Raw genomic sequence first — 27,643 nt, 5'->3', positions numbered from 1 at the left:
CATTTTTAATTTAGAATTTTTCTTTATTCTGTGCAATTTGATTCAAGTGACCCCTTAAAGAAGGTGTAATTCAACAACTACTCTAATTTAAAAACCCTTCATAAAATATATACAATGTATGTGTGAGATGGTAAGTATCCCACACATTAAACAATGATTATGACAGTTACTATGATTACCAAGCCATCATTCAATGGTTGTACTTGAATCTGAACAATACATAGTACTAATCGCTTCTATCAATGTTAGTACATAGTTACTGATAATACAAAAAGCAGCTAAGAACTATAAGATCAATAGTTTAAAAATCACAAAAAAGTCAGCAAGTAAATTTTACTTTATAATTTTTACCAGTCTAAAATTTTAAGTTCATAATTTGTTTTTAAAACAATTTAAGATAAAATTCTACAATTCCTTTCAGTAGCAATTATACAAATAATCATTAACACAAATTTAGAAGTCAAATAAAACAGTTTTACCATCACCAATCAACTCATTTTGTTACAAACACTTTTTGTGGGATTATTTCTGATCAACCATTGACCAACTTCCAGGCATAAAAAGAGAAGTGGCCCAACAACTTTAGCTGGCTTATTTTTCAAAAAATATTATGCTACATCTATATACCTTTTCTCTATAGATACACATGTGTTTACATCTAGCAAGCTATATTATTCTTAATATTTATTCATGTATGTATATATGCAAAATCTCTTAAGCTATTATTTCTGCTTTCCCTATCACCCATCACTGGAGCATACAGTAATCACAGTAAATCTTTAATTTTTTGCTCTTATATCTCTGCTGGAAGAATTCATATATATTTTGCATATTAAGTTAATAAAAATTACCCACAGCACTAACACAGCATAAAAATATAATCAACAATTTAAAATAAAATTATTAAATGAGTTTTTAAATAGGGTCTTTCTATATAGACCTGACCATCCTAGAACTTGCTATGTAGACCAGGATAGCTTCTAACTCACAAAGATCCTCCTGCCTCTACCTCCCAAGTGCTGGAGTCAACGGCATAAACTTTATCTTAATGACAGAAATTTTTATTATGCAGAATTGTCTTTTGTGAGAATCTTAGAGCCTATAAAATAGTATTTTTTCAGAAGGTCCTTTTTAAAAGTCCTGTAATAAATTCTTCTGATAGACAGTGTGAACAAGGAAACTTGTAGCTCACATACCAACTCTTCCTTTTTCTTCCAGTGTGCCTCTGCATGTGCTCTGCAGGGCTGTACCCAGGACCTGGCACATGGTTAGACAAGTACTGTGATGCCGAGATACAACCCGGACCCTTTCTTACAACTTTATTAAGCCTAAAGAACATAGCGGCCAATGACTGATTCTAATCATGCCAGTGTAAATATGAAATATAATCTTGTCTGTAGTAGCAACAGTTTTTAAAAGTTGTGACACTAGAAAACAAGTATTTGTTCTTTATAAATGAAAATGTGACGTGAAATGTTTTTTTCCAAAAGCACCAAAATGAAAATTGTCATAAAAATAAACCAATTGCAGTTTTCCAATCTCTAAATGACAAATTTTAGGAAGAGCCCTTCTTTTAAAATGTAATGAAGTCCAAGGTGCCCACTCACCTTCCCACACAACTATGAAAGTGACTAGAGACTTACTTTCTTTAAAAACAAAAAACACAGTCATAACACTTGACAAACACACAGAGAAAGCTCCAAATCACCTTTTATGTAGAATCAGCCTATGGGCTTTCCCCCTAAAATGGTGTGAAACACTAAAAAGGGTTCGTTCACTAATTTGACTTTGCCTTAAACTGCAAATTTTACAGTCTAAAATGTTAGTAAACTGTACTACAATACTTGGGAAAAGAAGATCCCAAAGACAAAAATAAAAATATTAGAGCTGGTATCTCTAGTTTAGAAAATAGTAAAAGTAAAAAGCTCAGTGGACATAGAAAATGAATACAGAAAAAAAATCATTATTTTAATTTCCATTCTTTTGTAATAGTTTTATTGAGAGATCTTTTAAAATCTTTCCTTAAAATTTAATATGAATTAAAGAAAAAGGTAAGAAGTCACAAATTGAGGAAAAATTGTTCAGTTTTGCTGTAAGGAAAATATCTAGTAAGAAATTAGAACAAATTGTATATAAAAATTTGAGACGGGCAAACAAACCCCTTTATAGAAGTGTAAGCATAAATAAAATAAATCTAAGTAAAATTGTTAATATGTTATCATATATACATCATATTAAAGTAATTTTGTTTAAAAACTGAGATTAGTTAGAAGTATATCTTCACCCAGAATTATAAATTAGTCAACTAAATCCATGTATCTTTAGGTAAAATCAGTTTCAAAATGCTTAAGTAGTATTTTCACTTTCTATGTACTTCTGGTTTAGACGGATTTTAGAAAACTAGGCCATGAATCCTAGATACAAAGTTACAGAATGATGTTCCTTATTCTAGAATGATTAACAGTTACATTTATTTTTAGGAATAATATGTATGTAAGATTCCCCAACACACTGTCTAGCACTTCTATTAAGTGGTGGTTATTAACATTTAAACCACACTACTAAGAATTAGCTTCCCCTCACCTATATTATTTAAAGTTTAGTTTTAGAAATTGTTCTTTTCCTAATACTAGATTTTTAAGCTATAAGTAGATTTAAGGAAGGCACAATGAACTGACCTACAATGGAAACAGCTACATCTAACATGAAAACAAAAACAAATATAAAGAACTGGAAGCCATGTTTCATCCCTGAGCTTGCCCCAAGGCCTCTAATGATCATGTGGGATGATATTTAGCATTTTACACAATGGCACATTTGTATATGGAGTTAAGGAACTCAGCAATACAAACAAACATGATAGCTAAATGCTGTACCTTCCTCTGCTCTTGCACCTTCATGATCAGTCATTCTAGGAGAGGCTGACCTAGACTGATTAATGACTCCTGAAGGGATGTGGGGCAGCTCATCATCTCCCAGATCAGCGATCATGTCGCAGAGTTTTGTCCTGTTGACCCCTGTAAATTAACGTCAGCAGTAGAGGTGCACTTAATAACTACCGCTTGACTGCTGGCAGCCTTAGTAAAGCAATTTACTAACAAAACAGACTAATAAAAACTCCAAGTTATTAAAGCTATCATTTATATACCATTTTCCAAAATACTCTGAAAACTTTTAAATATGTTGAAGAGTCACTATTTTGTGGCTCTTTGTGGAACACTGGATAGAACATAAACACTGTATTTGAAACATACTGTGGAGGGGGAGAAAGAAGAAAAACTTCTATTATTCAACTTGGAGTCTATAAACTCTGTCACAGAAAAATGCTATAACAACAACGGAAATTATTGGTATTTAAAACCGATGTTTATTAGTGCATAAAACAAAACATGGGCCTTTCAAATTAAATGTTCTTAAAAAGTCAAAGAAATACATACAAAAGGACTTTTATAAGGGTGCAACAAACAATTAACTTTCCCTGCTGTTTTTTGGATATTTTCCCATCATATTAATAAAAATTTGTCATTGACAATTCAACCCAATTTGTTAAATTTGTTTCTTAGAATTGTTTACCTCAAAACTTCCCTTTTCCAAATTTGGAAATGGAGTTCTCCAGAAGTCTTTTAAATATCTTGTAATGATAGAAGTAAGTCAGCACTGTCATAGGCTTTAAATTTAAAGTTTAATTTCAACTACTGCCTAGATAATTCAGACAAAAGACAGAGCCCAAAAGCTTCGGCAGTTATTCTTTAACTATAAATTTAGAAATAGCAAGCACTCGGGAGGCAGAGGCAGGCGGATCTCTGTGAGTTCGAGACCAGCCTGGTCTACAAGAGCTAGTTCCAGGACAGGCTCCAAAACCACAGAGAAACCCTGTCTCGAAAAACCAAAAAAAAAAAAAAAAAAAATTTAGAAATAGCAGAATTAGCCGGGCGGTGGTGGCGCACGCCTTTAATCCCAGCACTCGGGAGGCAGAGGCAGGCGGTTCTCTGTGAGTACGAGGCCAGCATGGTCTACAAGAGCTAGTTCCAGGACAGGAACCAAAAAGCTACGGAGAAACCCTGTCTCGAAAATCGAAAGAAAGAAAGAAAGAAAGAAAGAGAGAGAGAGAGAGAGAGAGAGAGAGAGAGAGAGAGAGAGAGAGAGAGAGAGAGAGAGAGAGAGAGCAGAATTAGTCATTTTGAGCCATATAGTATGAAAGCCTTTGTTTAAGTAAGTCAGGTGATATGCCGGGCGGTGGTGGCAGACACCTTTGACCCCAGTACTCTGGAGGCAGAGAAAGGCGGAGTTCCAGGCCAGTCTGGTGTAAAAAGTGAGTTCCAGAATAGTCAGTATTGTTACACAGAGAAACCCTGTCTCAAGAAATAAAACAAAATGTCAGAAAATCAATTTAGAAAAAAAGCATTTTAAATATCAGCATAAGATAAAAGCAATTAGAATATATCCAAGGTTAAACATCATGACTTCATATCCACTAGCATGAACACTATTGAACTAATAACTAAATTAAGATTCTCTGTGATTAAAATCCCTGGCAGTCTACATGAAATGCCATTTATCTGTATATGAGAAAATAATGAGGGGCTGAAGAGATGGCTCAGAGGTTAAGAGCATTGCCTGTTCTTCCAAAGGTCCTGAGTTCAATTCCCAGCAACTACATGGTGGCTCACAACCATCTGTAATGAGTTCTGGTGCCCTCTTCTGGCTTTCAGGCATACACGTAGACAGAATATTGTATTTTTTTTTAAAGATTTATTTATTTATTTATGTATGCAACATTCTGCCTCGATGTATGCCCGCACGCCAGAGGAGGGCGCCAGATCTCAGCACAGATGGTTGTGAGCCACCATGTGGTCGCTGGGAATTGAACTCAGGACCTCTGGAAGAGCAGCCAGTGCTCTTAACCTCTGAGCCATCTCTCCAGCCCAGACAGAATATTGTATACATAATAAATAAATATTTAAAAAAAGAGAGAGAAAATAATGAGAATGAGAAGCAACTGAATACCAAGATGTAATGGAAATAAGAGAAATTTTGCACATCATTTTATAGTAATTCCTAACTAAAACTGGTCACAAAACTCAGTTTTTCCATTGTGTGTAATAAACACTATCCTTTGAATTTTGCAAAAGAACTATAAAGGAGAAACTCAGGATCACCTGAGCATTTTTTCCTCTGCCAGTAAAGCAATCATAAATTCTCTCACACACACTCCCTGAGACAGGCTTTCACACACTCCCTGAGACAGGCTTTCTCTGTGTAGCTTTTGGAGCCTGTCCTGGAACACCTCTGTAGACCAGGCTGGCCTTGAACTCACAGAAATCCCCTGCCTCTGCCTTCCAAGTGCTGGGATTAAAGGTGTGTGCCATAACTACCTGGCATAAATTCTCTAACAAAAAAAAAAAGTTGATTAAATATCCAACCAGCTAAATTCAATGTCAAAGAAAACAAAAATATTCTTTCTCATACATAACTCTTCTTTAAAATTTTCTGATTTGTATGATTAATACCACTATTAATTTAGTTTCAGTAGCTAAAATTCTGCAAGTAAATCTTGATAATCCTACAATTTATACAATAAAAGAGGAAAATCAGTTATTTTTTACAAAAGAATTTTCCTTTAAATTGTTTTTCATATTAATCTTTTTTCAACTTTTAACTGCTAATCAAGACTCTCATCTTTATGGTTTATTGTAGTATATCAATTTTCTTTAAATTTTCAAGTCACACTTGCTTCCTATCAAATTTGAATACTACCCATTAAATTACGGCTCCCAAATTATCAGTTACTCTACTGCCTCCTTGCTCAGCAGTGCCAAGTGGCACTTACGACTTCTTGTACCAAGATTGCTAAAACGGTCTACTTAATCTTGTACATATTTCATATAAATCCCTTAACTTTCCATAACGTGCAACAAAATTATTCTGCTCTGCATATTGCTATATTTGGTCACCTCCAATTCCTACACCTACACATACACACACACACTCTCTCTCTGCTATATTTGGCCGTATCTACCCTCTCCAGTTCTTAAACACACACATACACACAAACACACAGAGATTTGGTTATATTTGCCCTCTCCAATTCATATGCACACATGCACAGAGAACACACACAGGCATGGTGTGGGAGGTCTCTATGTGTTGCACTTATTGGTTAATGAATAAAAAAACTGCCTCGGCCTGTTGATAGGACAGAACTTAGATGGGGGGGCTAAATGGCATGCTAGGAAAAAGAAGGCTGAGTCAGAGAGACGCCATGGATCCACCTCTGGTGATAGACATGCTGAAACTTTGTTGGTAAGCCACGACCTCGTGGTGATACACAGATTAATGGAGATGGGTTAAATTAATATGTAAGAGTTAGCCAATAAGAAGCTAGAGGTAATGGACCAAGCAGTGATTTAATTAATACAGTTTCTGTGTGATTATTTCAGGTCTAATCTAGCCGGGCAGCTAGGAACCAAACAAGCAACCTCCTTCTAAACAGGCACAAAGCTAATTTAGCCATATATATCTGTTCTCTCCAATTCTCTCTCTCACACACACACACACTACACACTGCTAAATTTGGTCATATCTGACCCCTCAAATTCACACATGCATGCAATGTATGCAACACGTACATTCAGTGTAATTGGCCTATTCAAATTCTATGCATTTTTCTAACTAAATCTATTTCCTCTGCAAATATTTTATTGATTGTCCCTATAAACTCTTATTATGTGTCTGTGTGCCTTAAAAATTAGTTCCACTAATATAATCTTATAATTTTGTTTGATAATAACAAAAAATTTAAAGCTCTGTGTTAGAAAAATGTATAAAAATAATTTCCTAAATAAGTACACTTGGAGATACAGAAGTGAGCAGAGATAAATATTCAAGTCACTGCTTAAATTTAGGATCCAATATTACATAATTAATATTATTTTTACATACTTACAGCTAAACATTAGTCTTTGAGTAGCACAGTGCCAAGTTTAGGAGAAGATGAAACTTCTCTGCTCTAATACTAGTTTCTCAAAAGCTGTCAAAAGATGAAAGCAGATTTCATAACCAGAGACCATAGTCTTTGTTCTACAAAGCAGAGAATCTTTCAATTTCAGACTCAACAGTGTATTTAGTTAGGTACTGAGGACTGACTGAACCTAAGGGCTTGTACATGCCACTGACTCTTTGTTCATCCCTTCAAGTGCAAACTTAATGCATCTTCATATTCATGCTAAGCCTACCAAAGATGCTAAATAATTTCACAATTTTAAATGATTACCAATAATGATAAAATTGGAGTAGTATTACTATGAGACTATTGTGCCTAATGTTAATTCAAAGGCATAAAGGCTCACTAATTACTCAAAAACACAAACTGAGTCAGGCTTAGAATACATACCTGCAGTTCTGGCACTTGAGAAGCTGAGGCAAAAGGATCAGGAGTTTGAGATAAACCTGGTCCAGATAGCCTGGATTACACAGTGAGTACAGCTCTATCTCAAAAACAAAAACAACAACAAAACCTCAGTTCTTAATTATTGCAGGAATTTAAAAGAAAAATATTTTTCTGTGTGTGGTGGCTTATACTTGTAAACCCAGCACTCTAGAGATGTAAACAGGAGAATCAAGAGTTCAAGGCCAGATTGGGCTATAAGACTCTGTTTCAAAGAGGAGGGAGAAGAGGAGGCAGAATTATAAAACACTGTGAATTATAAAACACAAACCTCTTAACTGTGACTCCAGACCTGACAGAAATGTACATTCCTCTTAACAGACTGTAGCACGATGGAAACCATGACCTATTTATTGTCTGACTGCTGTCATTTCCATCCATTCACACACGACACATAAGCTTCTTCACACATCACTTTTATCAAGTCTAAAACATACACTGTCACTGTCTCAAATGTGTCCTTTGCTAATCAACATTTTCTTCAGCAAAACTAATGGCTAGGAGGTAAACAGTTTTATTTTCTGACTATCATTATAGTTAAAATAAACCTTTCACATTGTTATAAATAACTTCCCTTCCAGTCATACAAAAGAAAGACGCAATAAAACAAAAGTATCTCAACAAAAGGGTTTTGTTTTTTGGTTTTTTTTGGAGGGAGGTGTGTGCCAAGAACCTAAATTGAAACATTCAGTAGCCAGCTTTTATTACTGATGTAGGGTGCTAATACCATTGGTGGGGCTCAACTTCAAAATCTGACCTGACCTGCTAGGGGAACATTCAGGAAATGAGTCCTTCAGGCTACCTACCTTTAATTAAAAGACCAAACAACAAAAAGGTGTTTTTCACAACATGACACAGTTGTATTAAATAAATGTGACACTACAATAACCAGAACGGCAAAGCGAAACTGTGGTTTTCAAAAGTGCACTGACTGGGAGGAACGACATGAGACAAAATGACTAAAATAAGAAAAGGTGGGAGGAAGTAACTGGGAGCAGAGGATTAAGTGGTCATTTAAAACTGTGGCGTCAGATGTAGAGTGGGAGATGGAGCCAAGGTAAAGACAGCTAGACAACAAAGAAAATGAGAAGGGATACGGGGCACAGTGTTGGGGAACTAATATGAAATAAAAACTTGCCACTTGGTTTATTTTTTTTTAAGCTAGGATCAGGCAAGCTTTTGAGTTTGAGGCCAGCTTGGTCTATAGAGCAAGTTCTAGGACAGCCAGGGCTACACTAAGAAACCCTATCCTTGGAAAACTAATAAACAAACAAATAAATAATAAAATGAACTTATGACAAAGAATTAAAATCATTTTATTGCCCCCAACCTTGCAAGACTTTTATGCAAATATTCTAATTTATAATTAATATTATATTCTTAATTTATAATTGAATTTATATTAATTTATATAATCTAATCCTCTAATCTTAATTTATATAAAGGCTCTGCTATATTCTCCAACTAAAGAGGCTAACCCCTTCCCCACTTCATTTACTATGCCTCAGTTCTTTGAAGCCTAGTCAATTAAGTAAAACTTCAGCTGGAGCCCAGCTGATTGAGAAAAGATACAGTTGCCACTAGCACTGAAATAAAAACAAGTGTACTTTCTGTCTTGGTGAGTTCTGTTCTTCAGAACGCCTTCTTGACCAAGAGTAAAGCTGGCTTGTCCAGATACTTTACTGGCAATGGTTGTGATCTCTTTCTTTGCAAGCCTGAATTTATTTCTTATATTACTATACATGAGATTAACTAGAAAAAGTAAAACAAGTTGTTCTATTAAATAACCAAGATTGCAAATAGATGTAGAGTCTCAAGATGCAAAAAATCTGAGGCAGATCTCAGAGCCCAGGCTGGCCTCAAACATTCTATGCCACTGAACTTCTAACCATCTTGTCTCCCTGCCCCCGAAAGCTGGGAATACAAATATGCACTACCTACCACACTATGCTTTATGTGGTACTGGGGACAGAACTCAAGGCTCCACCAACAGAATTACATTCTCAGTTCTCAATTCAACACAAATTTTACGTGGCACAAGAATAACAAGTGGCTGTAAGAATAAGGACAGCAAGAATTACTCTCATATTAAAGGGGAATAATAATGAAGTTTCACTCCTCCTGTTTAAAGACAAAGAACAAAGGAAATCTTTAAGAGATTTTTATATTCTAAATAAAGTTTCCAGATTTTGGATGTGAAATAAGCAAGTATAAAATACTTCAAATGCTACAAACTGTGATGTTTAATCATGATCAATTTACACAGCTTTATTGAGCTAATGCATGTAGCAAAATAAATAAATCAATAAATAAAAATTTAAAGAGAGCGGAGAATGTCAAAAGCTAGAAAAATTCTTAAAATTGAGAATTTTTAAAAAAGATTTACTTATTCACTATGTATGTTTTGTCTGCATGTATGCCTGCAGGCCAGAAGATACCACCACGCCATGTATCATTACAGATGGCTGTGTGTCACCATGTGGTTGCTGGGAATTGAACTCAGGACTCTGGAAGAGATCTGAAAGTGCTCTCAACCACTTAGCCATCTCTTCAGCCCTTTTATATTTTATATTTTTTTTTCCTTTTTTGTTTTGTTTTGTAGACAGGGTTTCACTGTATAGCCCTGGATGTTTTGGAAATTAGAGGTCCACCGGCCTCTGTTTCTGGAATGCTGGTATTAAAGGCTGTCAGGCTGAAATTGAGGTTTTTATTTATTTGTTTGTTTGCTTGCTTGTTTTAGTTTTTCAACATAGAGTTTCGCTGTAGCTTTGGAGCCTGTCCTGACACTTGCTCTCTAGACCAGGTTGGCCTTGAACTCATAAGAGATCTGCCTGCCTCTTGTCTCTCAAGTGCTGGGATTAAAGGCGTGCGCCACCACCGTCTGGTGAAATTGAGATTTTTAAAACGAATAAAAAATTGTTTTTCTCATTCTCATGTATACGCCGCTATTTCTAGTTCTTTTCTGAAACTGTGAATTTTATGTATGTTGTCACCACGATGGAAAGCTGACCAGCAAGTATCTACATATATGTATATTTAAAACATACCTACAATATGCAGCACTGGGTATTTACTGGGGTCTTGAAATACCCTCTAGCTAGGACACTACTGTTTTTCCTTAAATTTCATCTACAAGAAAGATTCCTACTGAACTCTGAATTTTTTGGTTTTTAATTTATAATTCCATGAAGGAAATGGATAAGTAACTTCTATTAATTTCCTAAGACACCCTCTGTTGTAAGCCTAATTCCTATGTCCCCTTACATAGATAATCTTAAAAGCTGATGTTTACATAAATATTTAAAAATCAGAAACAACTTTAAAGTTTAATAGACCAGGCTAAATGCACAAAAATGAAATATTGTTCAAGCACCAAAAATTTAGATTTTAGAAACTAAGAAACTTTAAGGGCTAAGGATGTAGCTCAGCAGTAAGCATTTCCATGTATAAAACCTAAGGTTCAGTGCTCAACATGGTCAAAAACCAAAGTTCACCTCCCGTAAGGTTTCACTCTAGATGGGGATGGTGGTACACATGTATAATCTTAGCACTAGACTGAAGAATACAGAAGCAAAAGAAATACAAGTTCGATGGCAGCTTGGGCTAGATTGAGGCCTTGCCTCAAAACAAAACTCACTTATGGGAAGCCTACAACCAACTTCTTGGGCACATCATCCTTTATTTCTGGGCACCTCCCTTTCTCTTAAATCCTCATACTTAAATTAAATCTATGTTAAAATACCTCTTGTAAAATCTCAACTTTATGTCTAAATGTATATAATGTCTAAATATCAGCAAAACAAAAAAACTAATAAAACACATGACAGATATTCTTGTTGGAAAATATAAGAGGCTTATACATAAAATTATTTCAAAATTTTAGGAAAACATTGTTAAATGCAAATATTAAATGCAGTTAATTTCTGACAAGCAGTAATGGTCAAATTTCACTTTGTCTTTAAATAAAACAAATAAAAAAGTCTCACTATATAGGCAGCTAAGTTGGTCTATAGCCAATGCTGGCCTTGAATTTAAAATGGTCTTGTTTTGGGCTTCTAAATGCTAGGATTATAGGCACATACACTCAAGAAACAGAGGCAAGAAGATCTCTGTGAATTTGAGGCTAGCCTGGTCTACATAGTGGGAGGGAGAGAAGGGAGGAAAGAAAGGTTACAAAATACATTTACCAGTTTTAAAAAAAAAAAAAAGGGAGGGGAATACTTCTATATTAAATTAAAATAACCGCTAGGCTTTTTTTTTTAAAATAAGCTATTTCATTTATTTAATTATTAGGTTTTTGTGGTTTTTTTTTTAAAGACAGGGTAGCTCTGGCTGTCCTGGAACTAGCTCTCTGTAGACCAGGCTGGCCTCGAACTTACAGAGATCCACCTGCCTCTGCCTCCTGAGTACTAGGATTAAAGGAGAGTAAACTGAAGTTAACCATGCAATAGTGCTTTCATACTCAACATGCACACATTAGAGATAAATGATGCTAAAACTCAACACAGCCCCTCTTAATGCTGTGTAATTCATAACAGTCTGAATCGTCCTAACAATAGCTTGTCCTTTTATTCACATGCACTAACACAAGCTAGCACAAAGTTATACAAGAAAACTGGCAGGTTACTTAGTATAAAGTGCTTGGCTTGCCTAGCAAGCATAAAGATTTGGAGAGAGGGAAGGGAGGAAAAAGGAAGGAGGGAGGAACAGGTGAAATTCTCAAAATTCTAGTTAACTCCACAATAAATTAAATTACTCAAGAACTCCATTATCGAAGAAAAAGTGGTTTCTGATAGGCCTGCCACTTTTTAAGCTAGTGTGTCTGTCACCAGAAAAAGGAACAGGGAGAATGTCTTTATGTCTCAATCTTTGTTATGTACTATTTTTCTCCCTGACACTCTTATTACTTTATTCTTTTTAGTTTTTATTTTATTTATTTGAGACAGGTTTTCACTATGCAATCTTGTCTGGCCTGGAGCTCCCCGGGTAGATCAGGAAGGCCTTGAACTCAGAGAGATCTGCCTACCTCCACTTTGCCTTGCGAGTGCTGGGATTAAAGGTATGTGTCACTGTGCCTGGCAAGACTTATTTATTTTTATGTGTATGGATATTTCTCCTGCATGCATGTATGTTTGTGTATATGTGGATGCATTACTGCTAAGGCCAGAAATGGGGACAAACCCTCTGGGATTCAATCGGTAGCTGGCTGTTAGATGCCCTGTATGTGGGAACCGAACCAGGTCCCCTGCAAGAGCAGTGAATACTCCTGATACAGTAAAAGAAATAAAAGTTCGACTAGAAGTCTACAGCCAATTCAAAATGAAAATTTTTCAAAACAAATTCTAAGTCTCTCCTCTCAGTATCACCAGTATGAGGATTCTCCCTGGAGGCTCTGAAGTGTAATTCACAAAATAGTTACTTCTCTGAGAGGTTCTACAGTGACAACACTCAAAAACAGCCAACTCTGCACTGAATAACCCTCATTAGCACCACTTTATACACCACTGGCCTTTGCTGAGTAGTATATTCAAGAAAATATGTGGGAAAAAAAAAAAACATATGGCCACTAAATATCATTGGATTATAACCAAAAAGCAAAAGCCAGGGGAAGTCATTTCCCACTGTGCTTAAGGTTCCCCAAACAAATAAACACTGGTTATGGGTTAGAAATACCTTTAAATATCCATGTGTGGAAAATAGTATTTGTACTCCCTTCTGAGCAAATTTCAATTATTTTGAATACCAATGACAATATTCCTTTTAATTTGATAAATCTTTAAATTTTGAAAATCTTTTCACCTTTATCTTACATATTTAAAGTACGTTTCTACTTGACCTAAATTTTAATTATACAACAGACAAAGTTTAAAGTTAGTTGCTCCCTTTATGACACAAAAAATAAAATTTCAAAAAACCTTTTTCTTAATATCAGCATACAAAAATGATAATAGTCATAATCTGCACTTACTCTTCACCCCTTTCTTCCCCTTTCGTTCCTTCTTGTACTGTTCCTTCAGTTTACTTATTAGTACCTGGTCTACATCCCAAACCTCAGCAGTTGGGGAGAGGTCATCTTTATCTACATGCAGCATATTATTAAAAGAAAAAAATCAGCAGTTGGCAATGCAAGCTGTTGGCAGTAAACTCTTAAAGCTTTACATCATCATAATAAAGATATTGTAATAGCATATACTCAAGACACTTTAAAGGTACAGTCTCAGTTTGTAGTTCCCAACTCAACTAAAATGTCCTTAAGTTCCTAAGCATTTAATATCATCCACAGGTAAACAATACTTCATTTTTATGTGTCACAAATTTGAGGAATATTCTTTCATCATTGGACTAACATTAGAAATCTAATATTAAAAAATAGATCACTGCATCTTTAGAAAAATGTTAATAAGTATTCAGCCAGCATCATATAAGCAAACAAATGAATTGCATGCAAATTCATAATAAAATGCAAGCTATAAATGTCAGTGCCATTTCATTGATGAAATTAGTCATGCATTCCTGTCACACTAGTTCTGCATGCACAGGATAATTGTATGATAGAAAGGCATCCTAATCCAATGTAATACACGTAGTTCCCAAATACAATGTCTCAAATAATTCACACAAACCATTCAAAGAACGCCACCTCTGTCTCCACCCCATCCCAACAGTTCAACATTTCATTACCTTTTTCCACTGGACTACAACTAAAGATTAGCAAAATAACAGAATAAAAATAAAACAAATAAGAAAGTTCAAATTCCACTGAAGTCTTGATTTGAGCTGAATTTTTTTGAGGGTAAAACAGTGACAAGCACAAAGAAGTTAAAACACACATTGCTTTATACTTGGTACTATCTTTCTTGTGTGTGTTTTCAGCAATATTTAAGTAAATACTTATGCCTGGTGGGAAAAGTCTACTCATAATAAACTAGAGAAATCTTAAAAAGACAGTATAAAAATGCTTTTCTTACAGCTATTTTACAACTTGAGGGTTTTCATTCATTTAGTTTTAAGGCAATCTTATTATTACTAAATTTAACAGTTACAGTATTTTAGAGTCCTCTTAATAAATAAAAATTATACCCAAACACTTAGTTTTTAAATAAATTATACCGAATAATAAGATTTTAATTGTAAATTGTGTTAACTAAGCATATGCTGTTTCTCAGGTTCTCAAAAGCTCCCTAGGCCTCCCGTAATCCTGGAAAGGCCTTCCTGCACCTCTAGACTGATGTGTAAAGCAAGCCTAACAAGAGCTCTTGTTAGAAGAGCAGAGAGAAGAAATTCAAAGAGCTCCTGTACCTCAATTCTCTTCTACAACTGTTATGCCTTTGTTATACCATCATAAGTAGTTGGTATGTGAAAAGGTTTTAATTTGCTAAATTCTGGTACTTGAAACTAACTTACTGAAGATTAGTATCTTTATGATTAGTATTGTCAAATCTTCCATTGTAGCAGTTTTTTAATATTTTCTTAAGAGAAAACGAATTTTTAATATACTCTAATCACAAGGTTTCCTGAAAACTAGGCTGTATCAAGAATCCTGTTCATTTACTGAACAATGTGAACATAGTAACATGGCCTGAGTCATTTGAATTTCTCTCTTTTGTTTGAGGACAGGGTCTTAGAACATACACCAACTAGTCCAGACTCATGATCCTCCTGTCTCAGACCGGCTGTGGTTATGGGCTCACACCTCAAGACCATCTCATACAGTCATCTTAATGACACTAATGATTCCTGTTGTCTATTACTTACACTAGGACAAATTAGCACAACCTAAAAGTAGTATGTTTTACAGCCAGAGATTTTATTAAAAGCAAAAACAAAAAAACCCTTGAGACTTAAGTGGCACAAAACCTTCACAGGAAAAAAAACTAATGATAAGGACCAATTTTCTAAGTCTGTGCAGCAAGAATGAAGCTGTGAATGGCTGTAAGTACACCAGTAAAGAGTAGAGTGAAAAAGCAAAATAAATAAACTAATAAAAAAAAAAACCAAAACAAAACAAAACAAAAATTACTTGCAAGATAACCTCGAATCTAGAAAGCAAAAGTAAACTAAGGCGGTGCAAAGAACAGGTTGGTGGATGCATATGTGCACAAAAACATCCTGGAACTTGCCTGGTAAATAACAGATGATTTGATATCGCTTATAAGAAATAAGTAATAGCAAAAGGGAAGAGGCAGGATGATAATCTTCTACATATTAATCCTGTTTTAAAAAATCTAGGGGAGGGGATACCAAGAAATGAAGTTGAATCAATTATGGGAACCTTTATTTTTCCCCAAAAAGAAAATATAAGCATGCACAAAAAAGTTGATTCCAAACAATGTGAAACCACAAAACCATGACATTCCATTATGGTAATTCTGATCACCAAAGCAAAATTATACAAACCTATTAACCATAGCATAAATTTTTAAATAGCTTCACTTTATGAAAATAACACTTTATGCCTTGTCTGTAAATATAAATATTCAGATATTAATTACATTTTGTGATCCTAATAAGTCCAAAGATCATATTTTTAAAGAGTTGAAGAAAATAAGTGAATATTCTTAAAATGTCATATATCTCCATGAGAAAAGGCAAATAATGACATACCAGCTAGTACTTTTAATTGTGAAAAACATAAAATTAAACTATATTATCTAATTAAATAGCAGTGTTAGAACAAGACTTAGAAGCGTCCTTTAGAAGCAGTGGTTTCATAACATAAGATTCTGGAGTATGTTCAAGACTTTCATTTCATAAAAACCTTCCGAATTTAAAAATCATTAAAACTTGAGCAGATGAATTAAAAATAAAGGCAGTGTTTTTACATGCACACTCTTAAGTTTCAAAAACAATGAACATTATAGCTGTTGAATAGAGAAATTTTAGAAACACTGCAATGTCCTTTTTGCTTTTATACAGAAACTACTTGCTCAAAGTTCCAGTCTCTTTGGGAACGAAGAGGCTTTCCTAGTTATTTCCAGGAAATTAAAAAAAAAATAAAGGTCAAGTAGTGGTAGGTAAATTGTCACTCACAGATCAAGTCCTCTTTAAAACTACGGTCAAGTCTCTGAACAAAGGACTACTCATTTCACACAAATTAAATTTCTGAGATGTTTGTATTCGGACTAAAAGTTAAAATTCTAGCCACTTTAGATAAACAGAATGGTTGTGTGTCAAGATTTAGCTAAGCAGATGTTCACCACACTTTTAAGTAAGGAGATTATACGTATAGATATACATATTTAACCATGATTAGCTCTATAATCATGTAGGTGATTTCTAATTTTATAACTGATATTTATTTATGGTCCCTAAAATACACATATACTATAAAATATCTGTATATAATTTCTACTTTTACATGACTGAAATTTTCAGGAAAAAGAACCAGTACTTTTAAAGTTGTAGGGAAACTACAGTCCAAGATTTAATAGGCTACATATAAATTTACATGCTTTTCTTTTAAGGTTTCTCCTATAAACAAATAATCTCCTAAAATACAGTCATTTCAAGAAAATACAAACATGTACAAAAGTCCAGATAGTAACTATGGAGTCTATATTTTCAATAAACATGCCCTTTCTATTTCTTCTCTGAAGTAAATCTAAAAATGATATTTGAGCTATAAATGACAGCATCCCTGAAGATAGGAGTTACAGGTGGCTGTCATCAAGTGCTAGGAACTAAACTCTGATCCTCAGAAAGACAAGTGCTCATAACCACTGAGCCATCCTGCTAGTCCAACATTTTTAAAATAATCGTGTGTTTTTCTTTTTTTATTTTTCATTTGTTGAGAACAAGGTTTCTCTGTATAGCCCTAGCTGTCCTGCCTGGAACTCCCAGGCTGGCCTTGAACTCAGCAATTTGCCTGCCTCTGCCTCCTTGGATTAAAGGCATGTGACACCATGGCCAGCCCAAGTGTGTTTTTCTACCACCACAGTGATTTAAAAAACAATACAAAACAAAAAAACTAGTGATAAATATTTTTAGATGTATTAAACTAACCTCCACAAAAAGCTCTATAAATATACTTTTGAGTTCTACCACCTACTAGAAAATATTAAACAAAGGCTAAATGAACATACTAATGGAAAAAACACATTTTAAGCTATTACCTTGATATATTTGTTTTATAAGTATATAAATAGGGTTTTTAACTACTGATACACCTTTCTTTCTTTTGATTATACATTGCCTACTATTAGCTTTAAATATCACTTTCAAAGTTTAGGCACTCACATTTGTAATCAGAACATTATAGGCAATAAGTTTAATTCCCTCACTAAATCTTGCTCATTATTAGGGTTATAAATCAGATTAATTTATTCCTACCTACCACTAAGACAGGTAACACCATATGGTCATATGAGGAAGTATGTTCTCATAAAGCTTTGATTACATAAAACTAAATGATGGGTATGAATAAAACTGAGTAATTCTTGTTTTAAAAAAATCTGTTAGAGGAGAAAAAAAAAAAAAATCAACAAAACATTCCAGATCAGCTTCTGAAGTCAAAAGCCATCTACTGAAAATCTCAGTCACAAAATCTAATAGACTAGGACCAAATGCCTCAAATTACCAACACCAACTGCTCTCGATTCACCTGTTACCATACACTCAGACACACAGATCCCACACACAATGTTTAATAATAACCACCTAGAAAAGCTACATTTCCTCCCACCCAAGGTTTCTTTGTCCCCTTACCCCATTCTGTACCATCCCCTGAACTCCGTGCTTCGCCAGCCCCTTCACCATCTTCTGCAGTCACTAAAAAGTCGAATTCTTTCAGTGCTTCCTCGGTATCAGGATCATCAGTTAAGTCAGCAGCTAAACCTTCATTACCTATCTGTAAAGAGAAAATAAGCTAATAAGTACTACTTCTAATTCTTCATTTTAAAAAGGACCTTTAATATTTTCACTTCACAATATTTATAAATCTACTTTGAAATTATTCAGATTCACACTTGTATTTTTCCCACGATTCACAAATCTCAAACTATGCCCTAGACAAATAGTTCAACATGCTGTATGAAGATCACTTACAAAAAGTGACCCACAAGATGTAGTGCTAGAAAAGATCGAAGTTTTAACCTCAAGAGTGTTCTTTAATTATAGTAACTTCACAGATGATCCCTACTCGTCGTCTACTCACCCGCATCCTGCTAAGTTAATTGGCTAAACACACTGCTAACTGTGTACTATCACTCATGGCAGCATAGCATAACATCTTAAATTGGTTGTGCAACATATAATAAATGGATCCTACCTCCCAGAACAAACAAAATCTCAGGTTTTTGAGGTGTCTCAGCAGGAAAAATGTCTGTTAATGACCTGAGTTTTATCCTCATAAACTACATTAAAGTAGAAGGAAAAAACTAACTCCACAAAACTGTCCTAACTTCCTTGTGCTGTGGCAAATATGCAGATTATAACACACATAAGTTTAAAAAATAAAACTTCTATGCACCCACAAAGTACATCACACATATGAAAAGCTCAGAAAGGTTAAAAGTTTTTGAGAAATAATTGTATTTTTTTCTATATTATTGCAAAAACTCAAAGTGCCACAATTGAATTTATTCACTTTTCTTATTTTCTTATTTTTTTTTTTTTGGATAGGGTATCAAGAAGCCAAATGACTTCAAATTCACTATCTAGCTGAGGGAAGCCTTGAACTCTCTATCCTCCTGGTCTCACCTCGTAAGTGCTGCACCACCACATCTAATTTATGTGATACTTTAACCTACAACCTCGGGCCTCACTCTTTTTTATTCTTTTTAAAGACATACACACAAAATATTGAACACTACTTTGATGTTTACAAATGGAGATATTCTACTTTTGGTCCTGTAGAGCTAACTCTCCATTCACTACTAAAATACATTAAGTCCATTTCTTAGCATATTAGCAAAAGTAAACTTTTGCTAACCCTTACCAAATAATCAGGATATTACCACATATTTACAATTCTTATCAGTCCCTCACCCACACTGGGAGTATCTACACTGTTCACTTACCTCCCATGTGATAGCAAGATAAACTTCAGTGTGACTCCAAATTGTTATAGGATTGTAGGATTGTAGAAGTATGCCACTTCTTTTTTAAAAAGTTTCATAGGATTGGACAAATACATGAAAAAGATCTTTTTTCAGCCATTTAGTGATCAATATATGAAATCATAACTCCTGCATCTGTATATAATGCAGGAGTAGCTGGCAATATTAATGTTTCAAAGGACACCTAAAAAAATTACTGTACAAATTACTGTATACAGAAAATGATGTAAATCTCCTACTTTGTGCTTACTGATCCGAAGTTTCTCTTTTCCTTCTGGGATGCCCTCAATCATGTCATTTTCTTCTTCATCACTGTCATCAGCATTTTCTAAAAAATTGAATGTCTCAAGAACATCACCAGATGGCCTGTAGAAAAAGAAAAAGATAATTCCAACTACTTCAATCATTGACTCTAATATTTCTTCCTGCATGCTACTTTAATATTTTTTCTGATCTAGTGGTAATAGGAATTGAACTCAGGGTGTCACACATGCTAGGCAAGTGTTCAATTGCTGAACCACATTCTGACCCTTCTAGTTTAAAACTACTTAAGGATAACTGTTGCAACTCAAACACCACCTAAATTTTTGTTGCTGAGAGTCAGGGTCTTACATAGTTCAGATTAGTCTCAACTCATTATGTAGATGAAAATAACTTTGAATTCCTGATCCTCCTATGAGAAGGCTTGGTCCACCACTGCTGCGTCAAAACAATCTAATAATAATATATTGCCTAAACTTTTTATTATAGAATAGTTTTTAAAAGATTATCTATAATTAAAATAAGCATTGTTCTATATTTATTGAGCTCATCCAAAGCATTCTGTCTAAAAAATCTTAGGTAAATCCTACAAGAAAATAAAATCTGGGAACTGGAAATGGCTCAGGAGGTAAAAGTACAAGTAAGAGATCATTCAGGGGACCTGAGTTTGGCTCCCAGCATCCACATCGGATGTCTCACAATAGTAGTCAAAATTCTAGCTCTTGGGGGGCTGGAGAGACGGCTCAGTGGTTAAGAGCACCGCCTGCTCTTCCAGAGGTCCTGAGTTCAATTCCCAGCAACCACATGGTGGCTCACAACCATCTGTAATGGGGTCTGGTGCCCTCTTCTGGCCTGCAGGCAGACACACAGACAGAATATTGTATACATAATAAATAAATAAATTTTAAAAAAAGCCTCTTCGTATTAAAATTAAAAAAAAAAATTCTAGCTCTTGGGAGATATAATGCCTTTTTTGGGCATCTATTTTACAAGTACAAAGCCCCCCCACACACACACACAAATTAAGACTTTAAAAAGAAAAACAATCTAGTAAGTTTAAACATTCAAACATGTTATCATTTCTCAAAAATACCAGCACAAGCAATTTAGCAATGTTTCATAACCTCTTATACTTTAGTCTAAATGTTTAAAGACTAAACAGTGAAACACAAAAGTTAAATTTATTAAAGTTGCCCCTATATAAATTTATGAAACATATGTTTCATACCAATCTGTGGGGAGCAGAGGAAGCCTGTGTGGATGTGTGCTGCTGACATCAGCTGGCCAGGCTTTGTTGTGATGTACACCCTTTGATCCCAGTGCTTGGGTAGCAGAGGCAGGAAGATGTGAGTAATAGGCTGGCCAGGGCTACCTAGAGAACCTTGTCTCAAAAAAACAGAATAATAAAGACATGAACAATGTCAAAGACCAAAGTCTCAATTCCATGGAGTGGCAACCCTTTTCAGTATCAGGCTCAGAGGGATGGCAAACCTTCCTCTGATCCAATTGCAAATGTTGACAGTGTGTATAGAAATAGAAATGCATACAATAACTTTCTAACTACCACAGATACTTATGGCCTGAAGAATGCTCCCCTGAAGAGACTGCTCTGACCAAGATGAGCGAAATGTGTCTCCTTGATTCAGTTGCATACCATAAGCCCCTGCTTCCTGGTTCAGTAGTATATACTAAACACACTGAGCTTCCTGGGTGCTGTGCTTCTCCATCAGAGAGCCCAGGCAACCACCCCAGCTTTTCTGTGTGTAAGTATCCAATGTCCGTAATTTCTTCATACACCCACCACCCAGTTAGGGTTCTGGGACCCAAAAGACACCAATCTGGTTTACCGATTTCCTATATATTAAAAAAAGGGTATCTTTAATCTGTTAAAATATTTTCAAGTATTTCAAAACTACTCATATAGTAGGTAATAGCAATAATCTATTTTAATCATTTTACTAAGACTAATTTGAGTTCCTGTATATACAAACAAAAAGGGGCTTTCATACAGTCATTTAATGTCTAACAATAAGAACAATTCTAGAAAACAAAGCTAAAAATGAGATTCATAATGAAAAGTCTCTGCTGTACCACTGGACTTTGTTGTCCCTAAGTTAAACAATGTTCATTTACAAATACAAATCTTACCTTTTGATTTCTTGTCCTTTTTGTTTAGGAGATTCACCACCATTCAAAATCTGTTCTAAATTCTTTGCTTCTACGGATCCATTTGGTTCTGAATTAGACAGTCCAAGTAATGACCTTACCCGCTGAGATCGTACATCTAATATTGTATCAGTGTATCCTACTTCTTGGAGATACCTATCAAGAGAAAATTAAAAATTAAATTTAACATACTGGGGACTGAAAAAAAGGCTCAGCAGTTAAGAATTAAGAATACTGAGAAAGGGGGAAAAAAAAGCCAGGTGGTGGTGATGCTCACTTCTAATCCCAGCACTTGGGAGGAAAAGACAGGTGAATCTCTTGTGAGTTTGAAGCCAGCCTGGTCTACAGAGTGAGTTCCAGGACAGTCTCCAAAGCTAGAGAAACCCTGTCTCAAGAAATTAAAAAGAATTAAGAATACTGACTACTCTTAACCAGAGGACCCAGGTTTAATTCCCAGCACCCACATGGCAGCTCACAATAGTCTTGAGGCTAGAGGGATGGCTTGGGGCTAAGAGCACTTGCTGTTCTTGTAGAGGATCTGGGTTCAGTTTCCTACACCTGCATCAGATGCCTCACAATCCATCTAGATCTCCAGTTCAGGGGATCTGACGCCCTCTTCAGGCCTTAAAAGGCACTGTATACATATAGTGTACATACAATCAGGCACACATACGTAAACATTTTAACAAAGTTTATGTTTAAACACTCCTAGTAAACAACTAAAATAAATTTAGGTAAAGCTAAAAACAGGAAGAATGATTAGAATAGCAATAAAGTAAGAAAGTGAACAAATAAATTAGAAAAGAGAATAAACACAAGGAAAATAAGCAATATAAACTTTTTGATACACAAATAAATGCAATTAAACAAAAAGATTAGAGCAGGTATGGTGATTCACTCCTGAAATCCCAGCATTCAGGAGGCAAAGCAAGGAACAAAAATAAACTATCCCCCAAAAGTGCAGGACCAGGAATGCAAGGCAGCAAGCCTTGGGTACCATGCAACAATCTTGTTTCAAAACAGTTTGGCTATAAAAATAAAGGGAGAAAGTTTAAGACTCCACGGAGATTAGCATTTGAAAGAAATAATGACTTCCTTACAGCCATGCCCACTCTTTACTCTAAACAATGCTACATGTGGTGGACAATTCCTTTCCCTACCCCAGTGATGTGGGATTCCCCTCTGTATGCTGTTAATACCATTGGTTAATAAAGAAACTGTCTTGGGCCTGCGCAGAGCAGAATAGAGGTAGGTGGGGAAAACTAAACTAAATGCTGGGACAAAGGAGGAAGAGTCAGAGAGAAGCCATGTAGCCCCGCTGGAACTTTACCCAGTAAGCCACAGCCTCATGGCGATATACAGATTAGTAAAGATGGGTAAATTAAGATGTAAGAGTTAGCCAATAAGAAGCTAGAGCTAATGAGCCAAGCATTGATTTAATTAATACTTTCTGTGTAATTATTTCAGGTCTAAGGTGCTGGGTGGCAGGCAAACAAACAAGCGGCCTCCTTACCACAACACCCCAGTCTCTAAACTTTGGATTAAATGAACTGCCAAATTCTTATAAAACCTGGATAAAAATGACTGAGTCATTGCTGGATTAAGTTAGACTATTTCAAACACTTCTGAGAAATGAGGTTGGGGAAGCTATCACATGAAGGAAACAAGCAGATTTTCTTCAGAAGAAGAGAATAAAACCAATAAAGTGAAGTAGATGACCAGACACGAGATTAAAACTGTATCCTGGGATTTTCTTTGCAAATTCCCCAAAGCTACCTGACTTGATACGTATCATTGAATGTTTCCTTCAACTCTGCCAATTATTCTAGTCCCTTTTCCCATCAAAACTCTATTCTTAGTCATTTACAAGAATCTGAGCACTGGGTAACAATTAAGAAGCTTAATCATGCCAGGCGGTGGTGGCGCACGCCTTTAATCCCAGCACTTGGGAGGCAGAGGCAGGCGGATCTCTGTGAGTTCGAGACCAGCCTGGTCTACAAGAGCTAGTTCCAGGATAGGCTCCAAAACCACAGAGAAACCCTGTCTCGAAAAACCAAAAAAAACAAACAAACAAAAATAAAAAAGAAGCTTAATCATAATATAGGAAGAAAAGTAAAAAGTTGAAAGAGTTCTAATCTTATACTCTTCACATTTTTAGTCAAGTGGAAGCAGAGGAACACTATTGAAAGGATACACACTATGCTGAGGTGCGGTACTTGAGTTTTGAAGCCCCACTGGGGGCCATATAAAATAGATGTTAAGAGCCATTTGGCCTGGTTTTGGATCAGTATATGAGTGCTTGTGTAGGTCAATCAACAAGAGCCCATTTAAATGGTGAATAACACAGAAGTTCAAGTGAAGAAAAGAACACATGTAGACAATGATGGCGCACGTCTTTAGTCCCAGCACTCAGGAAGGGAGGCAAGCAGATCTCTGAGTTTGAGGCTAGCCTGGTCTACAGAGTGAGTTCCAGGATGGCCAGGACTATACAGAGAAGCCTTGTTTGGAAAAACCGAACAAACACAAAACATGATTGCGCCAGATGTTGGTGGTGCATGCCTTTTATACAGCACTTGGGAGGCAGAGGCAGGCGGATCTCTGAGAGTTTGAGGCCAGCCTGGCCTACAGAGCAAGCACCAGGACAGGTTCCAAAGCTACACAGAGAAGCCCTGCCTCGAAAAATCAAAACAAAACAAACATGCTCAGACAGAGGAGTACAGTAGTTATAAGTAATAACAAAGGATCCAAATACACTTCAGGGCTATCAGCAGGATACAGATAGCATAATTTCCAACTATATAAAAAAGAGCCACTGTATAAAAAGACAATAACAGGATTTGCCATAGAGTTGTCTCTAGTACATCAATAAACAAGCATCAAAATTGTTCCTCAAAAGTTTCACTAAGGTCTAGCTAGAGATATATCTTGTTCAGGTCTTGGGTTGAGTTCCTAGCACTCACAAGGTGGGATCCAGTGCTCTCTTCTGGCCTCTAAAGGCACCGAGCATACACACACACACACACACACTGAATTATTTATCTATATGTTATATATGTGGGTGTATACATATATACACATGTATATATAGAGAGAGAGATGCAAAAATACTTATGCATAAAGTAAAATAAGTGTTAAAAAGAAGAAAATTTGGTAGGCAATCTCTGAGGAGTTTCATATGGTCAGTAACAATTCTCTATACTCTCATACACTGACTCTGAAGTAAGTACTGTGTGCCTTAGATGAATGATACTACAATATTTTTTTGATGTCTAAGGGTATTTTTCCTACATGTATAAAAGTGTGCAGGAACACAGTTACTAGATGAAGATCACCAGTGGAAAGCAGATAAGGGCATCAAATCCCCTGAAATTGGAGTTATAGCCAGCTATGAGCCACCATGTGGGTGCTGAGAATTAAGCAATCAGTGCTTTTAAATACTGAGCCATCCCTACAGCCCAACCCAATACTACTTTAGTTCAACTTTAGTTTGGTGTAGAAGGTCCTTCTGTATTTGTGTTGTTTTCATTGGTTAATAAAGAAACTGCTTTGGGCCTGGTGATAGGGCAGAACTTACGTAGGCAGGGAGACAACTGAATTCTGGAGGAAGAAAGCAGAGTCTGAGAGACGCCATGGAGCTCCTGCCTGAGACGGATGCTGGTTAGAATCTTGCAGGTAAGCCACAGTCATGTGGCAATACACAGATTTAATAGAAGTGGGTTAAATCAAGACATAAGAATTAGCCAATAAGAAGTTAGAGCTAATGGGCCAGGCAGTGTTTAAATGAATAGTTTCTGTGTGATTATTTCAGGTGTAAACTAGCCGGGTGTCCAGGACAGAAAAAAGGGCTCACGCTCCATGTAACATTAGTTCAGGCCTTCATCCAGTTTTTCACATTTTTCAACCACATAAGAGAGAGAAGGGGCTAGAGAAATGGCTCAACAGGAGCACTGGCTACTCTTCCAAAGGACTAGGGGGGCTCAGGGGAACTCAATCCCCAGCACCCACATCGCAGTCCATAATTATCTGAAACTCCTGGGTACCTGACACCCTCTTACATGCAGGCAAAATCCTAGTGTGTGTGTGTGTGTGTGTGTGTGTGTGTGTGTGTGTGTGTGTCTGTCTGTCTGTCTATCTAACTATCTATCTAAATAAATAAATAAATAAATAAATAAGTGTCTTTAAAGAGAGAGTGGGGGGAGAAAAGGGAGGGAGCTACCTTGAAGCTAGAGGAAAATAAGCTTTAATTATGGTTGAGTAGGTAAAGTTACCTACAGCCAAGCCTGATGACCTGAGTCATCCCTGTGACCCAAAAGTGAAAGGAGAGCAACAACTGCTGAAAGCTGCCCTCTGATCTCTATAAGCAGCTGTGGTGCACACCAATGCTGCACTCCCACATACATACAAATTTTGCTTGTTTATTTTTGCTTTTCGAAACACTGGAGTTCCTGGAACTCACTTTGTAGATCAGGCCTGCCTCTGCCTCCTGAGTGCATTAAAGGTGTGCGCCACCAATGCCCAGCACAAATGGATTTTTTAAAAGAAGCAGTATGAAGAACATTCAGTAAATTGAAGCAAGTTTTTTACTTATAAACTGACTTGATATAAGCACTTTCATAACTTTTATTAAAAGTTGAAATCATTACTCACTGTCTCAACAGCTGTCTTCCTTGCTTCCACGTTAGCTGGCTATTCTGAGGTGCTGTAGGAGCCTCCGAGTCTTTGGTTTCCTCTGGAAATTAAGGATGGGAAGTTTTGCATACATTATTTCAACTTATTATTACAGTGTTCAGTTTTTTTAAGAAATAAATTTATCGTGAAAATATTTTACATAAGACAGAAAAAAGGTTAAAAGATCTACTACAGATCATTTCTTTAATGTTTGTTCAATAACTCAGTATTCTACCTGCTTTAAAAATCGAAAGACCTCAAATGAACTTTAGCAGGATTAAAAAATTAAAAGGCCTGAGCTTCAAAATAAACTGCTTTGCCAAATACCTTTAAGATTAAAGCATTTTATTATATAGGCTACTCAAAATCGACAATTATATACTGGGGAAATACATATGCGTGTGTATATGTATGTTTATGTCTGTGTATTCTGAATTTTTATCAGTAGACATTAACCTCTCTACCACAGATTTTATTTTTTTAGAAAAATATTAAATCAAGATTCCAATGTGGTTAAGAAAGCAGACTGCTGAATAGCATCTAACACAGAGCACTGTGACAGGCACAGGTGGTGGGTAGAGCCTTTTCTTATGCCCTAGGACAGTAGGTGCAGCCATCCAGGTGCCACTTATTCTTGGAACATGCCAAGAAGTCTGCAGCTACCTCTTGGACCTCAGCTTCCAGGATGCCCAGCAGATTCTCAACGTCTCCAAAGTGAATCCCAGACAGGTCCAGCAAGTATAAACAAGTATAAGTAAATGACAAATCCAAGGGGAGCTCATTCTCCTTGTAGTCAAAAGGTTTTCTGTAAAAAGAGCCTTGATGAGGAACTCAGAACCCAAGTCCCAGACAGACATCTGCCAGACATCCAAAAGCGAAGACTTGCCTCCTCACTCCACTGAACCCTTGTAATTTATAGTTTAGTAATAAATATCTTTTATAAACAAAAACAGAAAGTGGGTTTATTATTACTTTGGAAACTTTTTGCTTGCTGACTGAAAGAGAGCCTTATTATGCTATATAGGCCAAGCTGGCATCAAATTGA

The 27,643-nt window shown here is 35.9% G+C and overlaps 1 protein-coding gene across 4 annotated transcripts in view; it reads right to left on the bottom strand.

The window, feature by feature from the left end:
- Strn3 (striatin 3) overlaps window positions 1-27,643 on the bottom strand; it is an 80,392-nt gene that overhangs the window by 20,767 nt on the left and 31,982 nt on the right. The window contains exons 4-9 of one of the 4 annotated variants that reach the window (XM_057783205.1): window positions 26,578-26,659; window positions 21,913-22,086; window positions 19,743-19,869; window positions 18,152-18,293; window positions 13,416-13,526; window positions 2,877-3,017 (exon numbers count right to left, since the gene is read on the bottom strand). In XM_057783205.1, coding sequence (XP_057639188.1) covers window positions 2,877-3,017; window positions 13,416-13,526; window positions 18,152-18,293; window positions 19,743-19,869; window positions 21,913-22,086; window positions 26,578-26,659 — 777 coding nt within the window. The remainder of the gene's footprint in view (window positions 1-2,876; window positions 3,018-13,415; window positions 13,527-18,151; window positions 18,294-19,742; window positions 19,870-21,912; window positions 22,087-26,577; window positions 26,660-27,643) is intronic. The other 3 variants (XM_057783207.1, XM_057783206.1, XM_057783208.1) reach the window with 3 other exon arrangements.

Source organism: Chionomys nivalis, chromosome 10 (genome assembly GCF_950005125.1).
Source record: "Chionomys nivalis chromosome 10, mChiNiv1.1, whole genome shotgun sequence".
Taxonomy (NCBI): Eukaryota; Metazoa; Chordata; class Mammalia; order Rodentia; family Cricetidae; genus Chionomys; species Chionomys nivalis.
This window is presented reverse-complemented; position numbering and strand designations above follow the sequence as displayed.